Source organism: Melanostigma gelatinosum (assembly GCF_949748355.1).
Source record: "Melanostigma gelatinosum genome assembly, chromosome: 5".
NCBI lineage: Eukaryota > Metazoa > Chordata > Actinopteri > Perciformes > Zoarcidae > Melanostigma > Melanostigma gelatinosum.
The window spans coordinates 24,772,967-24,797,617 of NC_136638.1; the positions used below are offsets into that span (position 1 = coordinate 24,772,967).

The 24,651-nt window shown below is 41.5% G+C and overlaps 1 protein-coding gene across 1 annotated transcript in view; it reads right to left on the minus strand.

Moving 5' to 3' along the window:
* fstl5 (follistatin-like 5) overlaps positions 1 to 24,651 on the minus strand; it is a 129,335-nt gene that overhangs the window by 100,218 nt on the left and 4,466 nt on the right. Inside the window, exons 2-3 of the mRNA XM_079268051.1 lie at positions 10,833 to 10,974; positions 4,931 to 4,961 (exon numbers count right to left, since the gene is read on the minus strand). Of these exons, the coding sequence (XP_079124177.1) occupies positions 4,931 to 4,961; positions 10,833 to 10,974 (173 nt within the window). The remainder of the gene's footprint in view (positions 1 to 4,930; positions 4,962 to 10,832; positions 10,975 to 24,651) is intronic.

Below are 24,651 nucleotides of genomic sequence, written 5' to 3' on the forward strand. Positions count from 1 at the left end.
CTGGTCAGTTAATCCAGATGCAGTCTTGAAATGGAAACCTTTCTTGTCACACTTATGGAGTCTTAGAGAACTACCCACTGGATGAAGGCATTTGCAGACTTGCTTTATTGATTACCTCACAGGAAGGCTGATGCAATGCTACTCAGTGTATGCTAGACCATTTAACATGTTGTAGAAATGTGTGGGCTGTTGCCTTGGAGGTGTGTTGCTGCTAAAATGTGAAATGCTGCATTGTGAACACTTCAGCTACCAAGGTGCGTTCAGGGACGGTGGGCGGGGGTAATCTTTTTTTAATTTATTTTTCAAATGGAGGGTAATGCATTATGGAACCGGTATTGTATCATTCCTTCAATAAAAATATGTATCCCAAAAAAAGAGAATTGGAGAAAGTTGAGTTAACAACCAAATCTATTGTGATGTTAATCTTTAGTTTTTGACATTGCTGTCAGGTCATATTGCGATCAGATCATTTAAGAGCAATACAGCCAAGGATTTGAACCGTCATCTACAGAAAATATGAGCAATAATTTAAAACTGAGCGTGAAGACCTGCAGTGAAAGCACCGCCTAATGCGCTCTGAAGTGCAGTGTGACCATGACCTTGACCTTTCTGCCCGCAGGAGGTCACAGAGTTGTACTGTACAGTATTTAGGCCAGACACAACTGTCCTCTTATGGCTTAGTGGGTCAAGGAGCATAAGTGGCCTGTAAAATTAGCCAGAGAACTCCTGTGGGAGTTCAAAAGGAAAATCCTATAGGCTTCTTTTTTTTTCTTACTCTGCAACTCATCTAAGTCTGTCAATGGTGCTCGCATATGGTGCAGTGCGGTCGCACAGCCTCTCTTTAAAAAACGACTTCTCTCCACGCCCAGAAAAAAAAAGACTGCTCACTCTGCGAAACCACAGTTACTTGATCAAGACTTATCGTATGAAAACCATTGTAAATTAAATTGTAGCAAAACAGTGAAAGGCTAGATGTAACAACGAGGAGTCTTCCAATAATTCGGTGTGAGAAAAAGTGCAGTGCAAGGCAGCATTCAGCGCTCTGTGATGAGTTATTAAAAGTGTAACCCAGGCCCAGGGGGTGGTGTGTAATTTTAGAATTAATATACAATTTAGAGCTTGGTGTTTGCAGCATCTGAATTATTCAAATGAGGCTCGGCTACAGGCTTGGGTCTGGTGGGGGTGAGGCAGCTGTTATGCATACAAATTGATATATTATGTCAGTAAATGAAAGAATGGAAGGCGGCATAGATTACAGAAACATAAACATTGGTGCTAGGCAACAAAACAAGATGTTTGCGCTTCTGCAGAGTTCTGCAGACCATATTATTGTTGGGTAAAGTCGAGGGAGTTTGATTGTTATTTGAGACTGATATCGCAGACTGTCCGCGGGGGAAATCTTTCTTCAGTGGCCTTATGGACCTTTGCGTGTTCATGCATGTCCTCCAGTTATTTAAATCTTGATTAAAATGCTGGATTCCTCCAGTATTAAAATGAACTTCTGGCTCACCAAGAATTATCGGTGCATTCAAAATATCAACAAAATCACATAGCGAGGCACCAATAGCAGTATTGGGAATCGTGTCCAACACTGTGCTCATGTACTCGTACTTTTTAAACGACTCTGAGACAACCGCACCCAATATCCCTGTACATCAACATGACGACAAGAACATTGGTGTCTACCATACAGGTTTCCGCTCGTGTATTGAAAGCCCGACATAACGTCAGCGAGTGTCTGCTAGAGAGAGAAAGAGTGTGTGTGTGTGTGTGTGTGTGTGTGTGACGACGAGTATGAAATTAGTTCTAGCTGTGAACGTAGCAGTGTGTGTACAGTTTATTTATCGGTGAATAAATGCTACAACTCCTCGAAACCCAAGCCAAGTTCCCGTGTATTGCTTGCTACCAAAACTCAAGATGTATAAATGGTAAAGATTTTAGCATCTTTAACCTGATATAGGCAGAACATAAACAAACGTGTCATTTGTTGAAATAACAGGGCTTTGCTACACTGAATATGGTCTGTAAACACCAGCAATAACGGCGGAGTCTCTTGTTTGCACACCATACCAGCACAGGTCATCCTTCATAGCAGTGTTGCCGTCGCTGACACTATTTACATGTAATGAGGAAGGCAAGATTATCTCCATCAGATATTTATGTCTAAATCAGTCTATTTATTCCGTAAAATTGCATTTCACCAGCGGCCCTCGGTCTTGCTGCAGCCTGCATAACAAGCCCGGTTAGTGTGGCGCACGCTCGTTCTGGGACTCCAATTACAGAGCATCCTGTAAAACGGCTGCCATTTGTCTGTCTTTGTCTCCTCCGCGCTGACATTCAGTTAGAGTTTATAGGGCGCTGCGTTCCCCCGATCTGTAATTATTTTTTTGTTTTCTCATCCACATTAAATGGGAGAATATAATATCGGCCAGGTTGCCGGTCCATCACAGGCCAAGGAATATTACAGTCTCAGACAATTGAACACATTCAATTATGTGTGTTTGAGTACAGAACAAGACCGAGAGGAAATACACCCACCACGCAAATAAAACAGACTATCTGGTCGAACTGGTTTTGATCTTAAGGGAGCAAAAGATATGAGACTTGTGGTGTTGCTTTATGTTAGAGACAGAACATAACAAATGTATGCTGCTCGAGTTCTAAAACACAATTGAAACCTCTACCTTTTCTCTCCCGTGTCTCCCCTCAGTTTGGCTTGCTAGATGTCCATTCCAAAAGGTAGATGGTGACACAGCTTGTAAAATCTACGTTTTAATGCTAAATTGACCTCAGTTGCGTAATAATGAGAAGCCTCCAATGTACGGGGTGATGCTTGAATTATTTATGGTTTTCTCTACCGTTCGCTTGCCTTCTCGTTGTCGGGGCTGGAAATGAGTTTGCTGAAATCTGGCCAACATGAGATCTACCCTCTCGGCTTACGTAGCGCATTAAAGTGAATCACAGCAGACAGCTGGGGCCGCCCTTTATGGTAATGCACCCTCTCCAATTACTGCTTCGACCTTCCCTGGTGAAGAAAAATGGGGAGACGTCCATTTAGCGGCCCTTTCAGACACTTAGTGGCAGACGAGTCGGACAGAAAGATCACCTTTTGCCCGACATTGACTCTTGTTTAGAGGAGACAGGGAAGACATTAGAAAGGTGACAGGTTGACAGATGAGCTGCACCTGTCAAACAGCAAGAGGACCATGGTGCATGAATGCGTCCACACCTGCTTTGGACCACACCGGTAGATGAAGCTGGTTGGGGATAATGGTGCCAGCTACAGCTGCAGCTAATAGTCATGTCCATTAATGATTAACCCTTGTGTTGTCCTCTGGGGTCATTTTTGACCCCAGAGGACAACAGGTGTTATTATGTGCTGCCATTAGAAAAATTCAAATGATTCAAGAACAGCATCCTCACTAAACTTTGATAAGTACCTCTCTGTGATCAGTCAAATAGTAAAAAATAATATAAAGTCAAAATAATTCATTGTTTCATTGTATTTTCACTCAAAAACAGGCTCTACTTTTATGTAAACAAGGTCTATTGGCCCTAAATTCCAAAATGAAGGGAAACATTTGTGGTAATGTGTTGGACTGAAGTCAGACTAAAGGTGTAAAACAGAATTGATTGACAATTTATAATATATGCTTTAAAAACAGTCAAACCAGGTGGGGTCATTTTTGACCCCAGAGGACAACAAGTGTATGGCAGTCGGGAGGACAACACAAGGGTTAATCTATCTATTGATTACGTTTTAAAGTAATACATTGTTTAGAATAATAACAACATCACAGTTGTTTTCCTTTAAATTTGTCAAAAAATGATATTCAACTTTACAATGACTTAAAATAAAGAAAAGTCAAACACTCCACATATTTGGGAGCTTGGAATGAAACACTTTTTTTAGATTTTGAGAACTAGTGTGAAGGGAGATTTTCACTGTAGATGTAAATTACAGCTAAAACAATAATTAATTCAGGGTTTCCGCCAGTGTACAGCAAGTCCCTAAATTGACTCCCCGCCGGGCTTAAGCAACGGGGAATTATGTATGTTTAAGATGTTAACTTTTAACTAGAATGTGTTATACTACTTTAAGGAATAACTCAGTGCGTAGGCTGAGTGTCCAAAGGGAGAGAGACCGTGTGTGTGTGTATGTGTGTGTGACTGACGGTAAATATGAAGTTAACAGTAACGTTGTATCTGTATACCTGTACGTGTAAGTTCAGACTGGTGAATAAATGCTGCCCTGTAATGCTGTTACCCTGTAACTGTCTGTATCCTGTAACCCTGTAAGTAGTTCAAAGAGTGTTTTACTGCAGTTATTTGCTTTTTCTCTCTTTATTCTTATATTTGTATTAGTTGCATCGATTTGTTTTGTTTTACTGTTTGATCAGTGTTTAAATTTTGCAAAGTTTGTCTTGCTTTTGTTTGGCTCACTGTTCGGCTTTCAGTTGTTATAATGTGTATCATGCTTTGGCTTAGCTTTGTCTGTCAAAGCACTCCGTGAACTTTGTTTTTAAAGGTGCTATATGAATAAAATCATTATTAACTGAAATATAATGTATATCTGGCAACTACACTGCTGCTAAACTGATACAAAAAATGCTGTGGGAAGAGAAGGCAGACACGAATGTCCTTCACAGCTTCATGTATAAAACATTGTTGAGGTCCGATCTATATTATTTGGTCAACGGTGCTCTCTGTAACCGGTGGTTTCTGTTGCTTTCTATTTAAAAAGAAAACCTGCATGAATCATTTAAAACATGGGTCGTCCAAAGGATACGAGAACAGATGTGCTTGAGTCATGCTGTGGCCTCCATCACACAACAACCCAATACGGCGAACGTGAATGATGTACAACGTCGGTTCTGTAAATTGCATTAGGAGAGTTAGGAAGAGGAGGAAATGAGAGACGGAAACTCACCCTTTATCCTCAAGCTATCAGGGATCCCATCCTGCAGGAACAAGAGCAGAAAGAAAAGAGGAGAAGAGATCAGAGTTGAGATAAAACACAAGATCACTGCATCAACAACAAGTTTCCATTTAGCTGAGGTAGTGAAATCGTTGCCGATCGTACCACAGAAATTGTATTTTATAGACTATTTAGAACAGTCAGTGTTCAACGGAGATCATATGTCAGTGCTGGCATGACATTAGAGTCAAAGGCTTTCACTCTGAGAGCAATAACTTGTCTGACTCAATGTAGTGTCGTCTGTTTGAATGGAGACTAATGATGCACTCACAAGTTAGATATTAACATTCCATTACCGTAAGTGGTAATTTGCCTCATTACATGCACAATGATGATCCTTTCAACTGGTGTTTTTTTCAAGGTTCAGTGAAAGGCAGCATTTCTCACATATTCTAGGATATTTTCAGTTTATTTCATTATTTTGTATGCAACCTTTTCTCCTGCAAATTATATATATTTTTTCTTTTACATTATTCCCCACTCCTATATCTTATCATAGCAATCCATGAAACTCAAACATGATAGTTTCCTTCAGGGTCTGCTATCTAACTCATCCTTTTCACTTTCTTTTTCTATGCCTTCTGAGGCTTCTTGCACCACTTGAACAAATTTGCAGTTTAATTTTTTTTTTCTCACCCACATATAACCGAAACTGTGTTTGACCAACGAAAGAAAGAAATAATGGAAATCACAGTGTAGAAGCACATAAAGAAGAGCAAATAACCATGACCACTTCAGTAGGTGCACTATAAAATCAGCTGCATTTGGAGCATGCATATTGATGCTGGTTGTAGAAAACGCCGTTATCTGGACTATTATTCTGAGTAGCTGCTCTCCACAAAACCATGAATACTAAAGAAAGAAAGAGGCATTAATATTTGATTTCTCTACAGTGAAATCTGCATAGCTCATCTTTCCTGTTCTTGTACAGAACATTCAAACTCGAGCACGGCGGTGTTCTCGAGAAGATGCATTATGCAACAGGTCTACGGTCAATAATGAACAGTGGTCTGTGACTGCTTACTGAAAATAGCAGATTACTTAAACCCTGGGTTTGCAAGGAACAGTATTTTCTTATTTAAACATGCTTGATTTGAGTCAAAGTCAATTAGTTTAGAATGCAATGAATTTAAAGTGTTTAAGACATGTATGGATAATAATATAGTATTATTACATATAAGTATCTAAGAGATCTGACTCAAAAAATGTATTTATATATATACATATATATGTTATTCCAGTCAATTAATCTATTCATGCCATTGCATCACGTAGACAAAGCTTATATGGAATCAGTTTATATGTTGACTGTAGCCAATGTTGTGTTGGTCATACCATAGAATGGTTTAATACTTGTGTATAATGAATGATACAGAACCTTTCTTTTGAATTATATACTGAATTACAATCTCAATGTTGGTCGAAAAACGTTTTTTTAAAACACAAATTGATTCATTTCCTATGTCGTTCAGCTCTAGTTGTGACAATTCTCTAATTGATTTATCTCTCAATTACCTTTTAAATAGATGGAGTGATTGATTGTCTTCTAATTTTGCACAATGTAGAAAAGCGAAAATCACCAAAGTCCAACATTTGAGAAGATTGACATTTGAAGGTTTTGCCTCATTTTTGATTGATAGATTACTTCAGGTAATAGATTGCAGCAGATTGTTTGATAAATAGTTTCGTCAATTAATCAACCTTCCGTTTCAGCACTAAAATGATTAAAAAAAGATGAATAGCAGTCGTATATGTTTGGAATGACCCCCTTCATATTCAGAGGCAAACCAGTCACAGCTATTTACCATTGAATGACATTAATGTCCGGAGACATCCCTACAGGTGAAAAGACACCCCGCTTTACCATAAGCTTACTTAAAAAATAAGTTGAAATGATATTATGAAACTAAGAAGACAACCAAGTTAAACATCATGACCAGATAATGATCATCTTTCGAGATTTTTTACAAAATATTGTTTCCTAGCAATCACAAAAAGCACCTGTCATTCCCTCCCTGACATTCTTCGTATCCCTCTTCCCTCTGGAGGAGGTGACACTCAGAATTGCGCTACAGGTAGGCAAGAGGTCAAACGGGGCCTATTTGCATATGGCAGACAATGTTCACACTTCATTTGTTTGAAGAGAGTGATTTCCCCAGGGCCACTGGCGGGCCTGTCTCTGCTGCCCCGAGACTCTGGGGACGATGAAGCACCCAGCTGAACAACCTGAGGTTCATCTGACCCTGTCACAGCTGGCTGGCTGACCGCCCACATCTCTCTCTTGCTTTATCGCTCACCCCCCGCGCTCCCTCCACTCCCCTCCTCCTTTTCCTCGCCTTCTCCTGCTTCAGATCCCACATCCCTCACTCCTCCACACCATCCACCTCCAAGTACAATTCAACTTGAAACATATAACTGCAAATTGCAACATGCCTGTATGACAAGAGAGTTGAATTTACAGTAAGATGGCCGATCAGCAAGGCTGAATCTATCTGTAAGTTCAGACTGATAGATGGTGGGAAAACTACACAGCTCCCTCATTTCATTTCAATGTGACAGGTGCTGATGCAGAGGGCTCTGGACCAAAAATTGGAAAACCAAAGACATGGACAAGCAGGTTCCAAGTAACGTGAACACAGTTATGCTGCCGTTTACTTCACAATCATTATAAAAGGTGACATTGGTTTTAAAATCCTTACTCATATAAGTTTTTAAGTCTTTAAAGTTCTTATCAGACAGACAGTGGAGGTTAAAACATTGCATTAATTAAACACATCTTGAAAGCTTGTAAATATCCAGGCATTCGTAGCTATACCTACGAGAAATAATGCTCCGGAGATTTGCCCGTGTTAATGAGTTTCATAGGGGTAACACGCAAAAAAAGACGAGATACTTTTTGCAAGATATACGAACCGTTGTATGAGCACACGTTGAAATATAAATCTGCAGACAATCCTCCCATTTTACTTTGAATGCTGTTTTTCATCCAGCACATGTGCCCAATAGGAGTTGTGCGTTGAAAGCGACCCTTTCATTGACCCAAAAAAAGTACTCATATTAATAACAAGAATCAAACAGTAACCAGACAATTAAGAGCATAAAATAAGCAGCAGAAAAGACTTTATAACAGTTTGACACCAGCATGGACATCTTGTTATTGTTGCAGCAGATTGGCTCCATTCAGCGTCTGCTTCATCAGCCCCTGTGGAGACTTTACAGAAGCTAGTTACCTCAGCCTCCGGCTGGCTGCCATTTGAAAGTAGACAGCTCATCAAGATGACTGACAAGGCTCGGGGCTAACACTGACCAGCTAAGGAGGAGGAGGAGGAGGAGGAGGAGGGGGGAAGTAATGCTGACAGTCACATTTGAGCCGAACAGCTACTGTACATTAAGCTCTTGTGAATTTTACGATGTATTCTTGTTATTTCTCCCATTCCATGTCTCTTTATCTCAATCTCATTTGCCCGGCCCCCTCCCACTCATTCTCTCTCTCTCTCTCTAGCTCTCTCATCCCCTGTTAATCTAGATTTGCCATGTGGCCAAGCCAGTGCTGGATGGATGGGGCTCGTCACACAGTTGCCCTTGCCTCCATTTTGTTTGTCCTGACATAACAGCTTGACGTCAGAGGGACAAACTCACAGAAATTGCTTTTGTCCCTCGTGCGGAGCAAGTCCAGCCGCTGCTATTACACAGCCAGTCTCTCCATCACTCTTACAGTGAAACTCGTCGTGAAAGACCTCGACTGTATGAAATTAAATCTCAACGTAATAGAACAGAGCAGTAACTTTAAAGTGGTATTCCCAAAACGATGAATTATCATTAGGACGGGATTCTGGTGGCCGAGATCTGTGTCCTCTTCCCGACCCCATGCGGAGGATTTCACAGTGAATTTCTGAAACAATACCATGGGAATTACGGGTGGACCATGTGACCAGCTGTTTATGGCCGAGTGCCTCCTCGTGATTGAAGTCTTTGTGAGGAAAGCTTATAAAAGGTCGTGTACGATCCCGTTACCCTTGTCAAGCGCTGTCCTTCAAAGAGAGGGAAAAGGCATCGCATTAGCACGGCCACTGGCGGATCACAGCTCGTGGCCGCGAGCTCAAAGGACCATCGGCACATTTTGTGCAGATGTGGAAAATGCACTCGATGAATTATGTTAGAAAATTTAGAAAAAATATTTTGTTTGTAATATCACATTCCATTACTGGTAAAATTCAGAGGAATTTAATAAAAATATGTGATGCAATCTAGAAATTAGTAATTTTGTAACTAGAGATGTTGAGTAAAAATCTGAGCTGTAAGCCATGTTCTGAAACGTGCCGTTGTTTTGCTACAATCTGTGGATATCTAATTTTAAAAACAATTGTTATTTAATGTTGCTCATTTAACTGTAGTGACAAGTGGATGACCCGAGCTGCTCAGCAACCCAGCCGACAGTCAGTGGCGAAGACTCTCGCAACAAAAGGGCTGATGACGTATTTTGGGCAATGTGGCCATTTTTCACCAAACCACTGTACATTTCCACAGCCGTCGTGTGACAGAGGATAGATGAGCGGAGTTTACCTCTGTCCTCTCACACGATGGATTGCAATGGTATGCAGATGCTGTAATGGCATTCCTCTGCGATGTAATCACAGTGGTAGGCACATTCATTTCATTCGAGTGGAAAAGCACATCCATCATTTTTGTAGCTTCTCGTCAACTTCCCGCTACTTGTGGACGTACATTACTTTAATTATTGTGGTTCCAAACCAGGCTAATAGAAGGGGACAAAAGTCTAAATGAACTGTAGAAAAACAGTGATCTGGCCCTTTAAAGACCGTCCAGGCAGTTTGTCGCTCTCTCTTCCCTTTGGTGTAAAGCATCCCAGTCTGGCAGAAGTGCTATCTCTGCAGTTTACCGAGATCATATTACAGGATTCTTTGGGTATTGAAGTTTATATCTCTTCACTTCCTTTACACACACTATTTCCAGAGTGGCTGTGGATGAAAAGAAGCAGACCTCTCACATAGCTGATCTGTGCGGTCTACGTGTTTGGAAAGCATCTCTCTAAATAAATCTTGTTATAAAGGTCAAAATGTGTTTGACCACTGTGTAGATTCAACAGCTTCCCATCGCTCCCGGCTCCTCGCTCGACTCCGATACAGTCCAGCGACGCTCCTACCCATCTGTTTCCTCCGTATCCCTCTCCATCCTCCACCTCTCAGCCCACTCACCCTTCACTACCACTGTCTTTGAACAGTGGTAGTGAAGTGGTAGATTGCATTTAGAACACATTCTAAATGCAATATTTAGTCTGAAGATGACAGTGTTTTCTAGTGAACAACAATTGAAAAGGAGGCTTATGGGAAATGTGTACTGAAGGACAACAATCCCACGAATGCCTCTTGACAAAACACTTTGATGTCCCCTGAAGTCGCCGTCTGCCAAAACAGTCAATTTCTACCGCACTCTGACGCTAATTGATCCACACAATGCTGCAAGTTTAGAGGGGGGGAATGTAACTTCTTCCTTGAGATGCAGCCAAAGCGATGAATAAAAGCAGCAGATGTGCCCTGTATCGCTGCCAATAAGCATTAAATTGTATATTTTACCTTAAACGCTGAGCTAAAATGAAATGCAAACTTCCTCACTTCACTCAAAGCTCATTTTCATCGATGCTCAGCTGAGCCTTGGATTAATCCGATGTTGTCTTTGAAAAGACAGTCCCCTGGCACAGAGGGAGGGATAACGATTCAGTATTTCTCAGTGGGCAGAATAAAGACAACCACAAGAGAGTCATCTGACGGAAGAAGAAAAGCGCCACTCCAATTACTTGCCAATGAAAGTAATGAAAAAGGGCGGCGATCAATACCTTGTGTCGGAATCTCACGACTGGTCGATAGAGCGGCGACCTGAGTCCCTCCTTGTTGGGTGTCCCGTCTGCGCCGAGCACAGCGAGGCCCAACAGTAAAATTGCCGCCGACCACCATCCGGCTGTCTTCATTGGTCTTTTCCTGTCAAAAACCAAACGAGAAAGGTGAGTGCTCTTCTCCAAACCTCTGGAGGTTCGATACCGTTTGGCCAAGACAATACATCTCTGTACAAGTCTGCAGTAATTAGTGTAGACAATGGGAAACGCAAAACTGTCGTTGGTTTAAAATAAAGCCATCAATACGTGCCCCGCACTCTGCGTGGCGATTAGATCTCCTTTTGAATCAATTAAGGGCAAATAGACGTCATGAGGAAATCGAGATAAAGAAGACAAAGAGCCAATATATTAAGGCAATTAAAGTGAGGGCTTTGGATTAATTAGTCTGAGTGTCTAAGTCAAGCAACTGTGATGAAGCGGTGAGATTACTTCTTAAACTGTTTCCTCACACCCTCACGGAGCTGCAGCCCAAATATATTTATTTAACAGAGCGAGAATATTCACTTTCCCCCTCCGATACAACTGCATTTTCAACAATTCATTGTGCCATGTGAAAAAACGAGTTTGACCTTTGCACAACATGAATGAAACAAAACACTGTTTGTGTGAAGAAAACAAACATGCCCTGTGAAAATGTCTGTGTCCCAGAAACAGCGATGTCCAAAAAAGTAAAAATGCAGATCGGTGTAACATTCGCACATACACAAATACACATGCACATAAGCTTTATGTTCAAATCTGCAATGTGTTTGCTCCTTCTTATTTTGTATCCCTCGCCGTCGCTCTGCATTTATGCCTTCGGTTGTTTGTGCATCACGTCGCAAAACTCTCCTTTGTTAGAAGCGCTTCATAAATAAATTAGACTCGACTTGACTTGTGCATTTTCACGCCCAAACACTGAGCCGCACTGTCTGAGCCGTGTCAAGCCACCAGCGCCTGCTCATCATCCTTCAGCGGAGGAGATGACTGACAGCAGGATGGTGACCCCTCTTCTTGGTTCTTCTGCAGTGACACTGAGTCAGACAACAACGGCACTTGTTGCGGCAGCTCCGTGGGCCCACGTGCTATTCAACGGAGGTCAGGAGGTGGTGCCGGCAGAGCAACTTGACGCTGTGATGTGCCGGACGAAGAGGGAACGCTGAAACTTTATTTTCGTGACTTTGTGACTTTTATTGCCTTTCCGAGCTGCCTGCAGATTCCCTACACCTTTGGTGCTTTGAAACTCCAGCCTTTTATATTTGTTTTTCTTGAACAGATATGGAATAACTGGGCACAGAATATGATTCATGCTGATGAACATATAAATGTTCAATTAGAAGAACAAACATCAACAGCTTGGGTGTGCATACAATTGTCTGCCATATTCAACACCCATATTCCAGACTTTTGTTTAACCTAAAAACATTGACATTTAAAAAAATCAGTTTTTCGTCAAAGACAACGGTAGAATTAAACCACCTTCTGTACCCATCCATCCACCTCGCCCCGTTTAATTTACAGAAACATTAAAGTCATATTTTCGCAACCAAGACAAATAAAGCAGCTAATTGGAACAAATATTTAAAGGAAATATCTACAAAGAAATGTATGCAGAAGTTCTATGCAACTAGCCAGCATTATGATGCTGCTTTAAGCCCTGGTCTTCAGCTGATTTTCCTTCAGAACAAAGCCATTAGCCTTTGTAAATGAAATGCCTCGTCAACCATTCCCTCACTCCTTTCTCTGTCTGTCGAGTAGGAAGGGGGCATTGAACGGGCCTTGATAATCCAGTGGGCAGGGAGTTTTAATTCCAAAGTACGAGTCGAGAAATTCAAAAGATCTCTGAACCTGGCAAAGTCATTGTTAAAACGCTGTAAATCATCAAGCGCCTTAGCAACCCCCTGCAGACATATAATGGTCGTTTTACGCTACGGGCCATTAAAAATCGTACTTATTGCCTCTTTAATGTGACCACATTCATTCTCTATGGATTTTTAAACTCTCCAGATCCAGGTAGGAGCCCTGCCTGCAGCTGCTGCTGCTCCACTTCTCTGCTAACACAGTCTTTTAGCCACACTAGGTGGATTACCATATCTGCTAGCACAATCAATCAACTTATTTGGGGCGTCCCAGTGTTAAATGGGTTATTAATGGACTAACTTGCAGGATGCTGTGTCAGAGACATATGAACAGTTTTAAGAAGTTTAAGTGCATCATACAAGTACAGCTCTTTGCAGACATTTAGCTCTTTATGATCAGTCACAACTTCAACAACTACAAATAACTTTACAGTTGTACTTCTTTCAACTACCGACTCATTATTAACCTTACTTGGAGCTCAGAGTTCAGTTCCTAAACCGCAAACTCTGCTTTCCTCTATTAAAAGAGAGCAGAAGTATTTTTTGTGGAATTGAATAATGCAAAATTGAATTATTCCTGTTGCACACCAGAATTCGTTTTCAGTTTTTGTGGCCAGTTAATTTCCTTGTCATTGGGTCTATTTTTCTTTTCATTTTGTGCACCATCACTGTTAATAGAGCTTTCTGCCACAATGACAAATTACACAGACGGAAATGAGGCAACAGTGAATCAAATATGACTGACATTTAATCAACATCTTTCTAAAATGTTCGAACAAAAACTGGAGTATAACCTTGAATGTGGAGGTGGGATTTGTTTAGTATAGCTTTTAGCATTGCTACCATCGTAGCGGGTCAACATCCATACAAACTAAACCAACTTCCAGCAAGTCCTGGACTCACTGAGGTGAGGTTTTGCGGTAATGACAAAAACTAGCAGCAAATTTAACAACCTAATTCTTCAACGCACACTTGTCACAGCGTAGGAAAGCACATTGCTTTGTTTGACTTTGTTTTTATTATTTTCTGTAACCAGTGTGGCATTAAAACATGGTGGAATCAATATGCTAACTTGCAGCTATCTAGTTAGCTAGCTTGCTAAGTCCACTATGCTTTAACGCTACACTGGTTACAGAACAACAAGACGGACAGCAGGCTGCTGTTCAGCAGCAGCGCTGGGTCTATTGGTTCCAGCTGTTCTGGAAAATGACAAGCTACGTAGCTAACTAGCCAGCCTAGCTAGAGAACACTTTACGGCCCCACTGACGTGTGTTGTCACCATAACAACAAACAACAATCGCCATGTTCTTTTGTACTGGTCAAATGTGGAAAAAGTTCAATGTCCGTTCTACTCACATTCTATTTCTATGATTAGACTGCATATAGGTGTACATAATGAACTGGAAACTAATTGGATTACTCATTCGATTATGTTATTCAAAGTGAAAGTTCACCCAATAAATGGCAAAAAGCAAAATTAATTTATATTGGAAAATATGAGATATCTTTTATGGAAATTGGTTCTTAATGTAAATGACAGCTCTAGTATGTGCATGTCATACAAGTGTACAGGCCATACAGTACAAGTCACTGTGTGTGAGTAAGAGGGTGCATGTTTGAGTCGTCCAAGTCTTATTTATCTGCCTTGAAAGCAGTGGAGACAGAAACAGTCTGGACGTTTTGTGTGGACTTCCCCAGGGAGTGTCATCACAACTTTGGCTCGAGGTTTTAAATCCCCTGGAGCACGTCTAAGCTTTGGCATTGACTTTCAAATGAAGAATACCCATTTCCCACTACGTACACAATGCATCATGTCTTGACAAGCTCACAGCCTCTCTCCTCTAACCCCCCCACCCCATCTGTCTCATTCAGCGGGTTTTTGCCTGTCAACGCACTGGGCGAACATAACAACAGAAATGTCTATAAAGCCCAATCTTACAGATATTACATCTACATATCACCTGACTGCAACATGCTGGGAATTAACTGGGTCTGAATACATGCACACTGTGTCATTTACTATCAGCTGTCATGCGTGTTTGGTAAGTCATAAGTCTGGAAAATAGGAACACATAATTAACACACGCGATACATTATATTTTCCCCGACAGAGCCTTAATTAAAGAATACTCTTCTCCTACTCGATTACTGTCAGCTTAGAGTAATTCTGACTTATTGCTGATACCTCTCCAATTTACAGCTTTCTAATTATACTCAGTTCGTCTCAAATATAATTAAACAAATTCTCAATTCTGAATATGGCTGATAGTCCACTGGGAACACTGTGTTTCTTCTGTTTTTTAAACAGCACTGTATGAGCCTCAGTTGAGTTCATCATTTCTGAACAAGACGGAGAACATATTGTGAACAATAAAACAACTTATGGCACAAGTTAAGACATTTCAACCCCTTGCAACAGGGCAGCAACCCCTGTGGTTGAGTTTGTAGCAACAACAGCCAACGCTTCCCTCGAGCATCTGCTTTGCACTGCTCGCTACCATGTAGTCCGCAAAGTTATCACAACAACAAAATATTTTGCTAATTTCTCAATAAGCTGAAAGAAAAAGGCCTGATTCAGATTAATTCTAAAATCCAATATCATGAAATACTGTAGGTGTCAGCAATAATTACAGGTTCAAATCTCCAAACTAATGACACATGGCAATGTCTTTTAGCTGCATCTTCACAAGACATTACAATGAATCCTGAACTATTAATCCTCAATATTTTGATGTAAAGCACCCCTGTGCTTTACAAAGTGTTGAATCCACACAGAGTATGACAAAATTCTGATGTCTGGTGGGTTGACCTTAGTACACACAGGAGAATTCAGAGTCAAATTCAAACTGTATCCTAAAATGAAGCAATATCTACTCATGATAGTTCAAATAGTTTTGACTTAACCAAAGAGTAAATCAGTTCCACAAGTCGCCGTTCCTTGTTATATATTTTGTATTATGTTCAGAGTGCTGAATAAATCACATTTACCAGTTCACACTTACAGGAAATAAAAACAAAGATAAGTGGAATGACAAATTAAATTAGGTTGCCCTGATGGGGGGGGGGGGGGGGGGGCTGGACTGTAGTTTACAGACATCGCCCTTCGTGATTTATGAAGTTGAAATACTCCGTGTACTGCTTTATGAAGCTGAATACATGCAACACTCTTGAATTTCCAATGAGTTGTTCAATCAGAGTAGTGCACTGCGGTTCTACTGCACAGCAAGTGTGAGTGCACTAATCCTCTGTGAATGAAGGACGAGTGCTGAAAAAGACACGTCTTTAAACCGACCATGGCCAAACACTCTGAATGTGAAGGTTGATGTTTGATCACATCAACTAGTCTGTGAACCTCATTTCAACACAAAGCATGAGCATGTCTGGGTATATTTAAAGTTCTCAATACCCCGTTTATAAGATACACAAGGTCATGCTTCTGCCACATTAGCTTATCTTATTCCCGTTTCTCATGCTGCCACAAGACAAACCGATGACAGATATAGAGAGACAATGAGCAATGCTATGAGCTTCCCTTGCGGATGATTTAAAAACCAAAGCCTGTTCTGCAAGATGGACAAATTTCAAAAAGTATTATTCTAAATTGTGTCGATGCTTTCTTTTGCAAACCTTTTTAAAACCTGTCAAGCGTTGAAATGACATTTAAAGGCTTCACTCATCATATTCCTGTGGCAGCAACTTTTTTTTGTAGCACTTTGGCAGTATATCCTATTTTCTTTCTATCGTATGAAATGCAAAGTGTCAAAGCAGGACAAAAATCTCTCCTTTTTTCTCCATTCAGTGTTATTTATCCACTTTGCTGAGCATGCATGAGGTTTTTCTGCAATCTCCCTGCTTCAAAGTCAGCCGGTCCTGCAGAATTACATTAGGGAGCGGTCCAGTACAGTCAGACATATTATGTATATCAAAGCTTAAGTGCCTTGCTCAACACTTCCACAGTAGTCGGACAATAGACAGTATGTTGTTAACTTGCCATGACCAATTGAGAATTTTTAACAATTCTACAAGAGGATAAAATGAAGAAAAGAGAAAGCCAATTTCCCATTTCCAAATTTGGCAAAATAGTTTCCTGTTGTGTGCACTTGAATCTGATTGTGTTTTTTCCATATCTAACCGTTTCAAAGCTCCAAAAATACTGGCTTCTCCAGGCCCATTAAATGAAGCCCACCTGCACCGCTGGGAAATTGCATTGCTGTTGTGGCACACGGGCCTTTTTCAACTAGCAGGGATGCACTGGTGCTCCCAGTTTGCTCAGTAAACCAATGCTTTCCTAGAGACGCTTGTTTGAGATGATTCAAATTGTGAGCGAGGTCACTGGAGGGGAACTTGAAGTCAGCAGATAAACGGCTCTGCTCTCCACTCTCTCGCCATATGCTTCCACTGACACATTCCTGACCTCCTGTGGGCAGATCTCTTTAAGCACGCTCAGCGGTATTTCTATGTACAGATCAATTCGGTCGGAGCAGTACAGCTTGTCTCAGAGATATCTGGAGAACACTGGAGCGTGTGCTATGTGTGTTTGCTGCTGCAGCATGTCTTATTTGGCAGCGTTATCATGGCACTTCTCCTACTCGTACATCCCCGGCAGCACCGTGCCCCGATAAAGGACTCCTTCAAGTTCAAAGCATGTCCAAAACCACAGGCGACAGACTTCCCCCTAGGGCAGCGTGTCCGTTTGGTCCTTGTTCCTCCCGTACAAATGCAAAAAATTGCTGTGCCAATCTCTCAGAAAGAGCAGTTCCATCCAACAAAGGAACAAAGGGGTGACTTTGAATGTAATACATGCCTAAATTAGTATCTTCAATCGTACTCATGTTATGTCCCTGCATGGTGTCTAGGAATCGCTTTTCCTTACATACTACTGCGGCTGCTTTGCCATTATTTTGGTGCGTTAATGAAGCATCAGCCGCCTCTGTGGTCCAGACGTTCACGATATGCATGAAAATGAAACACTCGAGGTTTGAAAAGGATTTGCTGAGAGTGTTTTGCATAAGGCGAAAACAAAAATGCCTTTCACTCCAGTGTTCCGGTGGTTCTGGAGGAGTAAAAAAACTCACTCGGAACAGCCAACACTACATTTTCTTTCTGCAAGACTTGCAGCCAGTGAGTCAGTTAATAAATGGCAAAGTGGCTTCATAAAAAGGGGCAGCACTTGGCCAGAGGTTAGAAACGCTGGCTGGTGAATGTAAGGTTGTAATCTTATATGAAGCCCATATAACCTCAAAGAAACGGGCGTTTGAAGGAAAGAGGCAAAAATCTTTTCCGACAGAAAATACTGCTGAGTTTCTCCCCTGGGCCAAGCGCTCAACCCCAAATATCTACTATGAAACTACAAACTGGTCAACCACACACGAAAAGCCGTTAATCCGAGAAGGTAGAGATTTTTGCACCTATATATTAAAAACAATGTCCGAACACAGGCCTCATACAACAACACTACTATATATGTTCAAATCATACATTAAAATCATACTTTATATCGGATGTTAAACCTCGATCCTAAAACTCTTCTATTCCCCTCCAGACCGCACAAATCTAAAGTTGTAAATTACACCACAAAAGCATGTGCTGGTAATTCATTTCCGGAGCAACTGCCACTGATTTTTGCCCAATGCGTGTTGGAAGATGATTCATTTCCGAAAATATAAATCCCTTCACAGTCACATACAACATTTTATTTCCTTTTTATACCAAGACAAGATGACACTATATTTCCATTTTTTGCTGTCATTTTATTTCCTATTTATTCATAGCATAAGAGAGGCAGTCACCTGTTTAAAATGTTGCATTTTTACAGTGATATGGTAAAGGACATAAAAATATAATTATTGTTTTGGTGTTTTCCAGTTTTAGTCCTTGTGTTTTACAACTGTGCATTAAAGTACAAGAACACTGCTGATCTGCCTTCTTTGTTTTTTGGCAACAACTTGGGAGCTACGTAATCATTGTTGTAGGATTTTGGCACTGCTCTGCGCCATTACATTTTCTGGCCAATAATGTCACATCTGACACAACTTTTGTCAATAAAGTTGTCAGTTCTGCTTGCGTCTATCGATGGTGACGACTGCTGCACATGATCACTGGCCAGCCCCTCCGTTTATTCCAAGCTGTTGCAGCAGCTGGAAACATAAAATGCATTAATGCCCGTGTGCCAGAGGATTTCTCGATCGTAAAAAATGTCTTCTGTAAACCAGGTGCTTAGAGACACAAATGATCCTGAAATCTGTCACAAATAGGATATTCTCTGAGTCACAATTCTGTGGTATCAATTGTCAAACCAGAATAAAACGTTTTCTTTGAACAATATAAAAAGTCATGGAAAGGATTTTGTTCGTAGCAACCTTTTGGTTGCTGGATCGTAGTTGCTGCAGGACAGGTGGAGTTCATAGTTGTTGTTACAACTTGTGTACAGAACTCATTCAGACTGCAAGCAAACATGGTTTGTCTGTAGAGGGAATTTATTTTGTTGTTATTCATGTGTAAATTAAAATGAAATAATTGACTTCCCCAACTTTAATTATAAAATGAACATAAAAGAGTAGAAAGTCGAGTTTTTTCGTTTTGCCTTGGCTTTCTTGTGAGTTCAAACTCCCTTTCAACCTACGTGCAACTAATTTGCCTCCTCGCCATTCTTGATATTCTGAGGCAACGCAAACACAAGAACTTTTGAGTCCCTGAGTTAGTTCCTGGTTTCAGTTTGAGGAGGCGCCTCAGCTCTTTAACTTAACCGAACCAGAAGGAAGTTCTATTTTCATTCATTTCAAATTCTCACTTGACTCATCTCATCATCACTTCTTTGTCTTAGAAAAATGTGAACAACATGAACAATCTTGTGATGCACCCAGAATTCGAGGCCTCGTCCTCACAAAGACCGTCATTGTGTAATCACGGGCCATTCATCTGAAATGACACGGCGACAGATGTTTTGGTGAGAGCATGTGCCGCGTCTTTTTGCTACGAGAGCGCTTCCTCTGCAGACGCCCAGCTGTGCAGCCAGCTGTATCTGCTGACAGCGAACGTGGATTCTGCTTTGTGTGCAGCCTCTAAATTGCCTGTGATCTCCATATTTGGAGGACACATTTACGTTTAACATATTTTAGCTCATGTCTCTACACAGACGGACTGATATGTGACCTTTAGCTTTATGCTCCAGTCTGTTTTCATTATTTAGGAGTCCCCGCTGATGTATAGAGCAAAGATATTGGTGCTTAAGTTGGCATCAATGAAACACCTGTGAAGTTATAATCTGATCCTTTTGATTTGCTTTACTTTTAACTTCAGAAATAAAGAAATCAGTATTTTCATGACAGATTAACTAACGCAAGCTCACCTTGAAGACGCCTCTTTAACAGCGGCCTTCTGTTCAAATGGATAAAATGCTGAAGGAAGTGTAAGACTTCATTAGCTTCATCCTGGTTGGTGCTATTGATAGCAGAAATAATGAGCAATAGTGGCTACGGCATGAGGAAATAGATGAAAAGAGCCCCTCTTTAAAACCTTCCGCTTTGCCTTCTTTCTTTCTTTTCATCTGAGGAGCAATTTTCAAAAAGGGGGATTTCTTTCTGGAGCTTAAATTGAGTCCATATAGTTGAGCCAAATCCGAACAGGCCTTGTAAAAGCCGGGGCCTAAACCTGGCGCAGCCTTAATCATCTCTCAAATATTCTGGATCACATCCAAATAAGTGTCACTCGAGCTGCCTAACGTCCCTCCATAATCACCATGATGTATTCAGTGTGACCAGTTATGCTAATGGTCCAATTCATTAACCTAATTATTGAGTTAGCTAAATTAATTAGTATTCATTTGTGTATATATATAAGATGTAGTGTTAATAATAACTCTGTGTGGCGTTGTGAAGCAGAGGAGTTCAACTAATCGAAGTTTTTCTGTTGATAACAAAACTTTTCTTTAAAACTAGCAATGAGGTGCTCCACCATCAAACCACGTTCCAAGTTACAGTACTAAGTTCAAGTGTTTGAAGGGAAGCCGTGACATGAGAAAGTCAACAATCAGCCAGTTTGATCCGAGAAACTTCCAAAACAAGAAAGCATAAATCCGAGCGTGACTGACTCGCTGCTACCTCGTTACCTGCTGTCGAGGTGCACTTAACACACAAACTGCTCCAGTGGGGCTGCTCAGTGGCGAGCTGATAAAACCTGTGGTTATCCAGGGCAGCTCTCAGGTGTGACTGTGTGTGGTGAAGCACGGTGTTTGCGTTCATGCTCTGTGAACCTCGTCTGCATGAGTAGAAGTTTACAATAGACATCGTAGACTTTACAGACAAATGATCACCCTTGCGGCTTTCATTTTCAGACAGCATGACTTGTGAATCAGGGTGATGCCAACATGGACAAGAAGTCCATAAAGTCATCAGGGGAAAAATCTACAATTTCGTGACTGGTGGGAAGTGAGTGAGGGATCACACCTGTGTTGTCGCACTAACACCTAGAAGCTTACTTTCATGTTAAAAAAGTGGTTCTTCTGTTTCCAAGTGTGTTATTACTAACTATAACGATGCATGCCTTGTGGTTGATTTGCTAAAACGTGGAAAAACACCAGCACGGTCCTTTAACTATGTCGAAAACCAGCACAAAAGAGTTTCAGAGAAACTCGTCTCATCATTCAAAACCGCTTGTATCAATCACACCTCAGTCCCTATGGTACATTTACAAGCCCGACTCCACTGCCACACATAATTAATCTGTGAGGATTTGTGAGCCCTCACTTTCACTGGACTTCAAAGAAGCAACTTGCCGTCTACAACTCAGCTTCTGAACCCTTTAGGAGAGCGCCGCTCCGATATCCCCGACTCATTCGACAGGACGCACAGCTCCAAATGCCAAGCGGATAACAGCAGTGCATCCCAGTGCCACCAGATAGCAGATAAAGAAGGAGATAGGCCCTTGTGTAAATGTGTTGGCTGCATGTTGTGATGACATAATTCATTATCCCCCATCCTTTTTATGAGGCTGTTATCTCTTTCGTTCAGATATCTATCCGAACGCATAAAATGTGATTACACTGAGCTTTGAACTTGGCGTGTTTTGCCTCCCCACTAAATCCCCTCGTACACCACAGTTACATTTTACCACTGAATGAGGAACGTCACAAATGCATCCAGGGAGTGTGTTTATTGTGTTGTGTGGGTCATTAGATACCATAGAGGGCTGGGTCTCCTCTATATTTATGCCTACTTAACTGTCAATCATCTCTTTTCACACCACAATTCTCTTTTGCACGTTAAGAATATTCAGTTAATGTGAGGATGGAAATAGTGGATGAGAAACTTATTTTTCTGCCCCGGTAGCAACTGCAGAAGCCGAGAGCGAAATCACTTTCAAAGTTAATCTGCTCTAAATCCTGGCAGGCGGTCCAAATCCAGGCAGAGAAACTTCTGAAATCAAAGGTGGAATTTCAATGACCCTCAACACTCAGAAAGTTGGAGCTTCACCAGAATTCAACGGCAGTCTCAGGCACAAAAAAAGGCAGGTATCTTCCCTCCTTGAGTCCCGCGTGGCCAGGGGTACTGTAGATGGGATATGAAAGGACTTCTGTTGGAACCACAGTGGTGACGACCGTGTCGGACCGGTGCACACGATGAGAGGAGGTGAGGGGATTTACAGCAGCGAAGACATTAAGAAAGCCGTGAGGGTAACGGGGGTTCAGCTGGTCAATCACTGGAACGCTAATGAGCCTCTGATGTGTTTCTAACTCAGCAGCTTGCTTTGTTCTCAGCAGGACTGTGGATGTTTTGTGTTACGGACGGTGAGATGTCAGTGAGCACTAAGACCGGCTGAGCGATCCTGCAGGGACTCAAACACTATTTTTTTAACTGACAAACAGGATGTGCCGTTTCACCTTTTCCTTTCTCAAGATGTACAGAGAAAATGTGTTTTTTTTAAGAATGTGAAGAATGAATGTTGAATCTCCAAAGCCATTGGTTTTGGTATGTTGGCTGCATGCCGCTGTCCAAACTAAGGTAACAAAATCCGCCTTAGGCCAGCTGTTTCCACCTTTTTTCCACTCTTTGTGCAAACGGCTGCTCGTGGTAGCTTCATATTTACTGCAGAGACATGAGAGTTGTACCGATCTTCACATTAAACTATTCCTTTAAAGAGCTTGACAGCTGAAGGGGATCATATCATACAATTGAAAGCCGAAGAACAGCTGCTAAATTGACTTTTTTTTTTGTCAATAACATTGTTAATTTCCCTTTGGTTCAGTTTCTGTTATTACAAATTTGAATCAAAATGCCTTTAAAACGTAGTCAGCTACACACTGGCAGTGCACGTTTTGAAAGTAAATTGAATCTAATTAAAGTGAATAAAAGTAACTTTTCCTAACACTAGAATCTACTTAAACTTAACAGGGAAATTGTGGAACTTTGTTTTTGGCTGGCCCTTTTAAAGAGGCTCTAAGATTCTCACACACTACATCATTTATCTTTGATCCAGCCAGGCAGTCCTTAAGAAATGCCAGACAGCACACTGAGACCAGCCCCGGCTGCCAGTTTGTACTGTATGGAAATTTAAACAAATTCATCCTCAGAGAGTGTGCACATTATTTATCACAGCTTTGAAAAGTGATTCGAATATATCTTTTGTCATGCACAGGATTTCCATCTAGCTTGGCACGACATCTGAGAATTATCAACAGCCGACTGTGTGCCATCAGCTCCGGTTGTACCCTGGGATTCATCCAAAAAGCTACAATTATTAACAATTCATATGAGCGAGCACCACAACAACCACAATATTTAACACTCCTTTCACGCATCAGAAGGTTTTGTGCAGCGACTCCGATAAGTTCTGCGTGACAAAGGTTTGACAGCGAGGACTTGTGCGTTATACGGCCCACATTTGATTCATTTACGATCGCCAGAGTCTGGACATACGAGGCAGCGGCAGGGAAGACCTTGACTTTTCTTTTACAGCCGCTTAATTTATAGACTCTTTCAAATGTTGTGAGGTGCAGGTCGTCGCCACAACTCTGCAGGAAAAGGCCTGGCAGAGGCACATTGGCTCTCCCATTGTGAACAATCATTCACATCATCGGACTGATCTGATCGACTGGACTGTGCGAGGAACTCTTGGCCACAGCGGCGGTGAACACTGAACTGTGGCTTGAGACGCCATTAAAATGCAACGCATGGCCGGACCACCAACACCCGACTCCCCAAGTGTCGCACGCTTCCCACAAACAGCAAACAACGGCATTGTTATCTCAGAGACCAGCACCGCCACTAACCCCACCTGCTGAGACGTATTTCACAAGGCCTCAAGCCACACTTACAGCACACTGACGGGATTAGCGCAGAAACCTAGAGCCTGTTGACCCCCATCCTTAAGGCTTATGCAACTTCTATTGTGGTCTGACCATCTGCCAAAGAGCACTGAGACAGAGAAAAGGAGTCGTCTCAATGCTTCGCCCGGACTCGGCTTTGAAAGTATAGCCACGGAAGCCTTGTTCTGCTGTGCTGCACGAAATGGGTTATGACAATAACAATTTAACAATCCACTTGGAGTTCAATCAAGACATGGAGTGGAGTGGAGGTCATGCATCAGAGGTCTGGAGCCGTTTGAAAAGTCAGGCGACGGAGCCTCATGCTGTTGCCTGAGATTGATCTTCCAAGCAAAATGAGAAAGAAAAGGGGAACCCATTGCAAAATGTTTGACTTCACTGCACAGAGCAGACTTTTTCATACATCATAAAAGAAAGGCACATAGCGATAATCTAAAAGATGTTGTTAAGCGCTCTCATCTGTCACTGCATGTGATCAAACGACGGTTTCTGTTTCTTTGTTTCAGCAACGGTTGGCTCGCACATAGGAAATAAATAGAACAATGAAGGAAAAAAAGGTTTTTGCCTCATCAAACGAACCCCCTGCTTACCAGGAGACACAAGA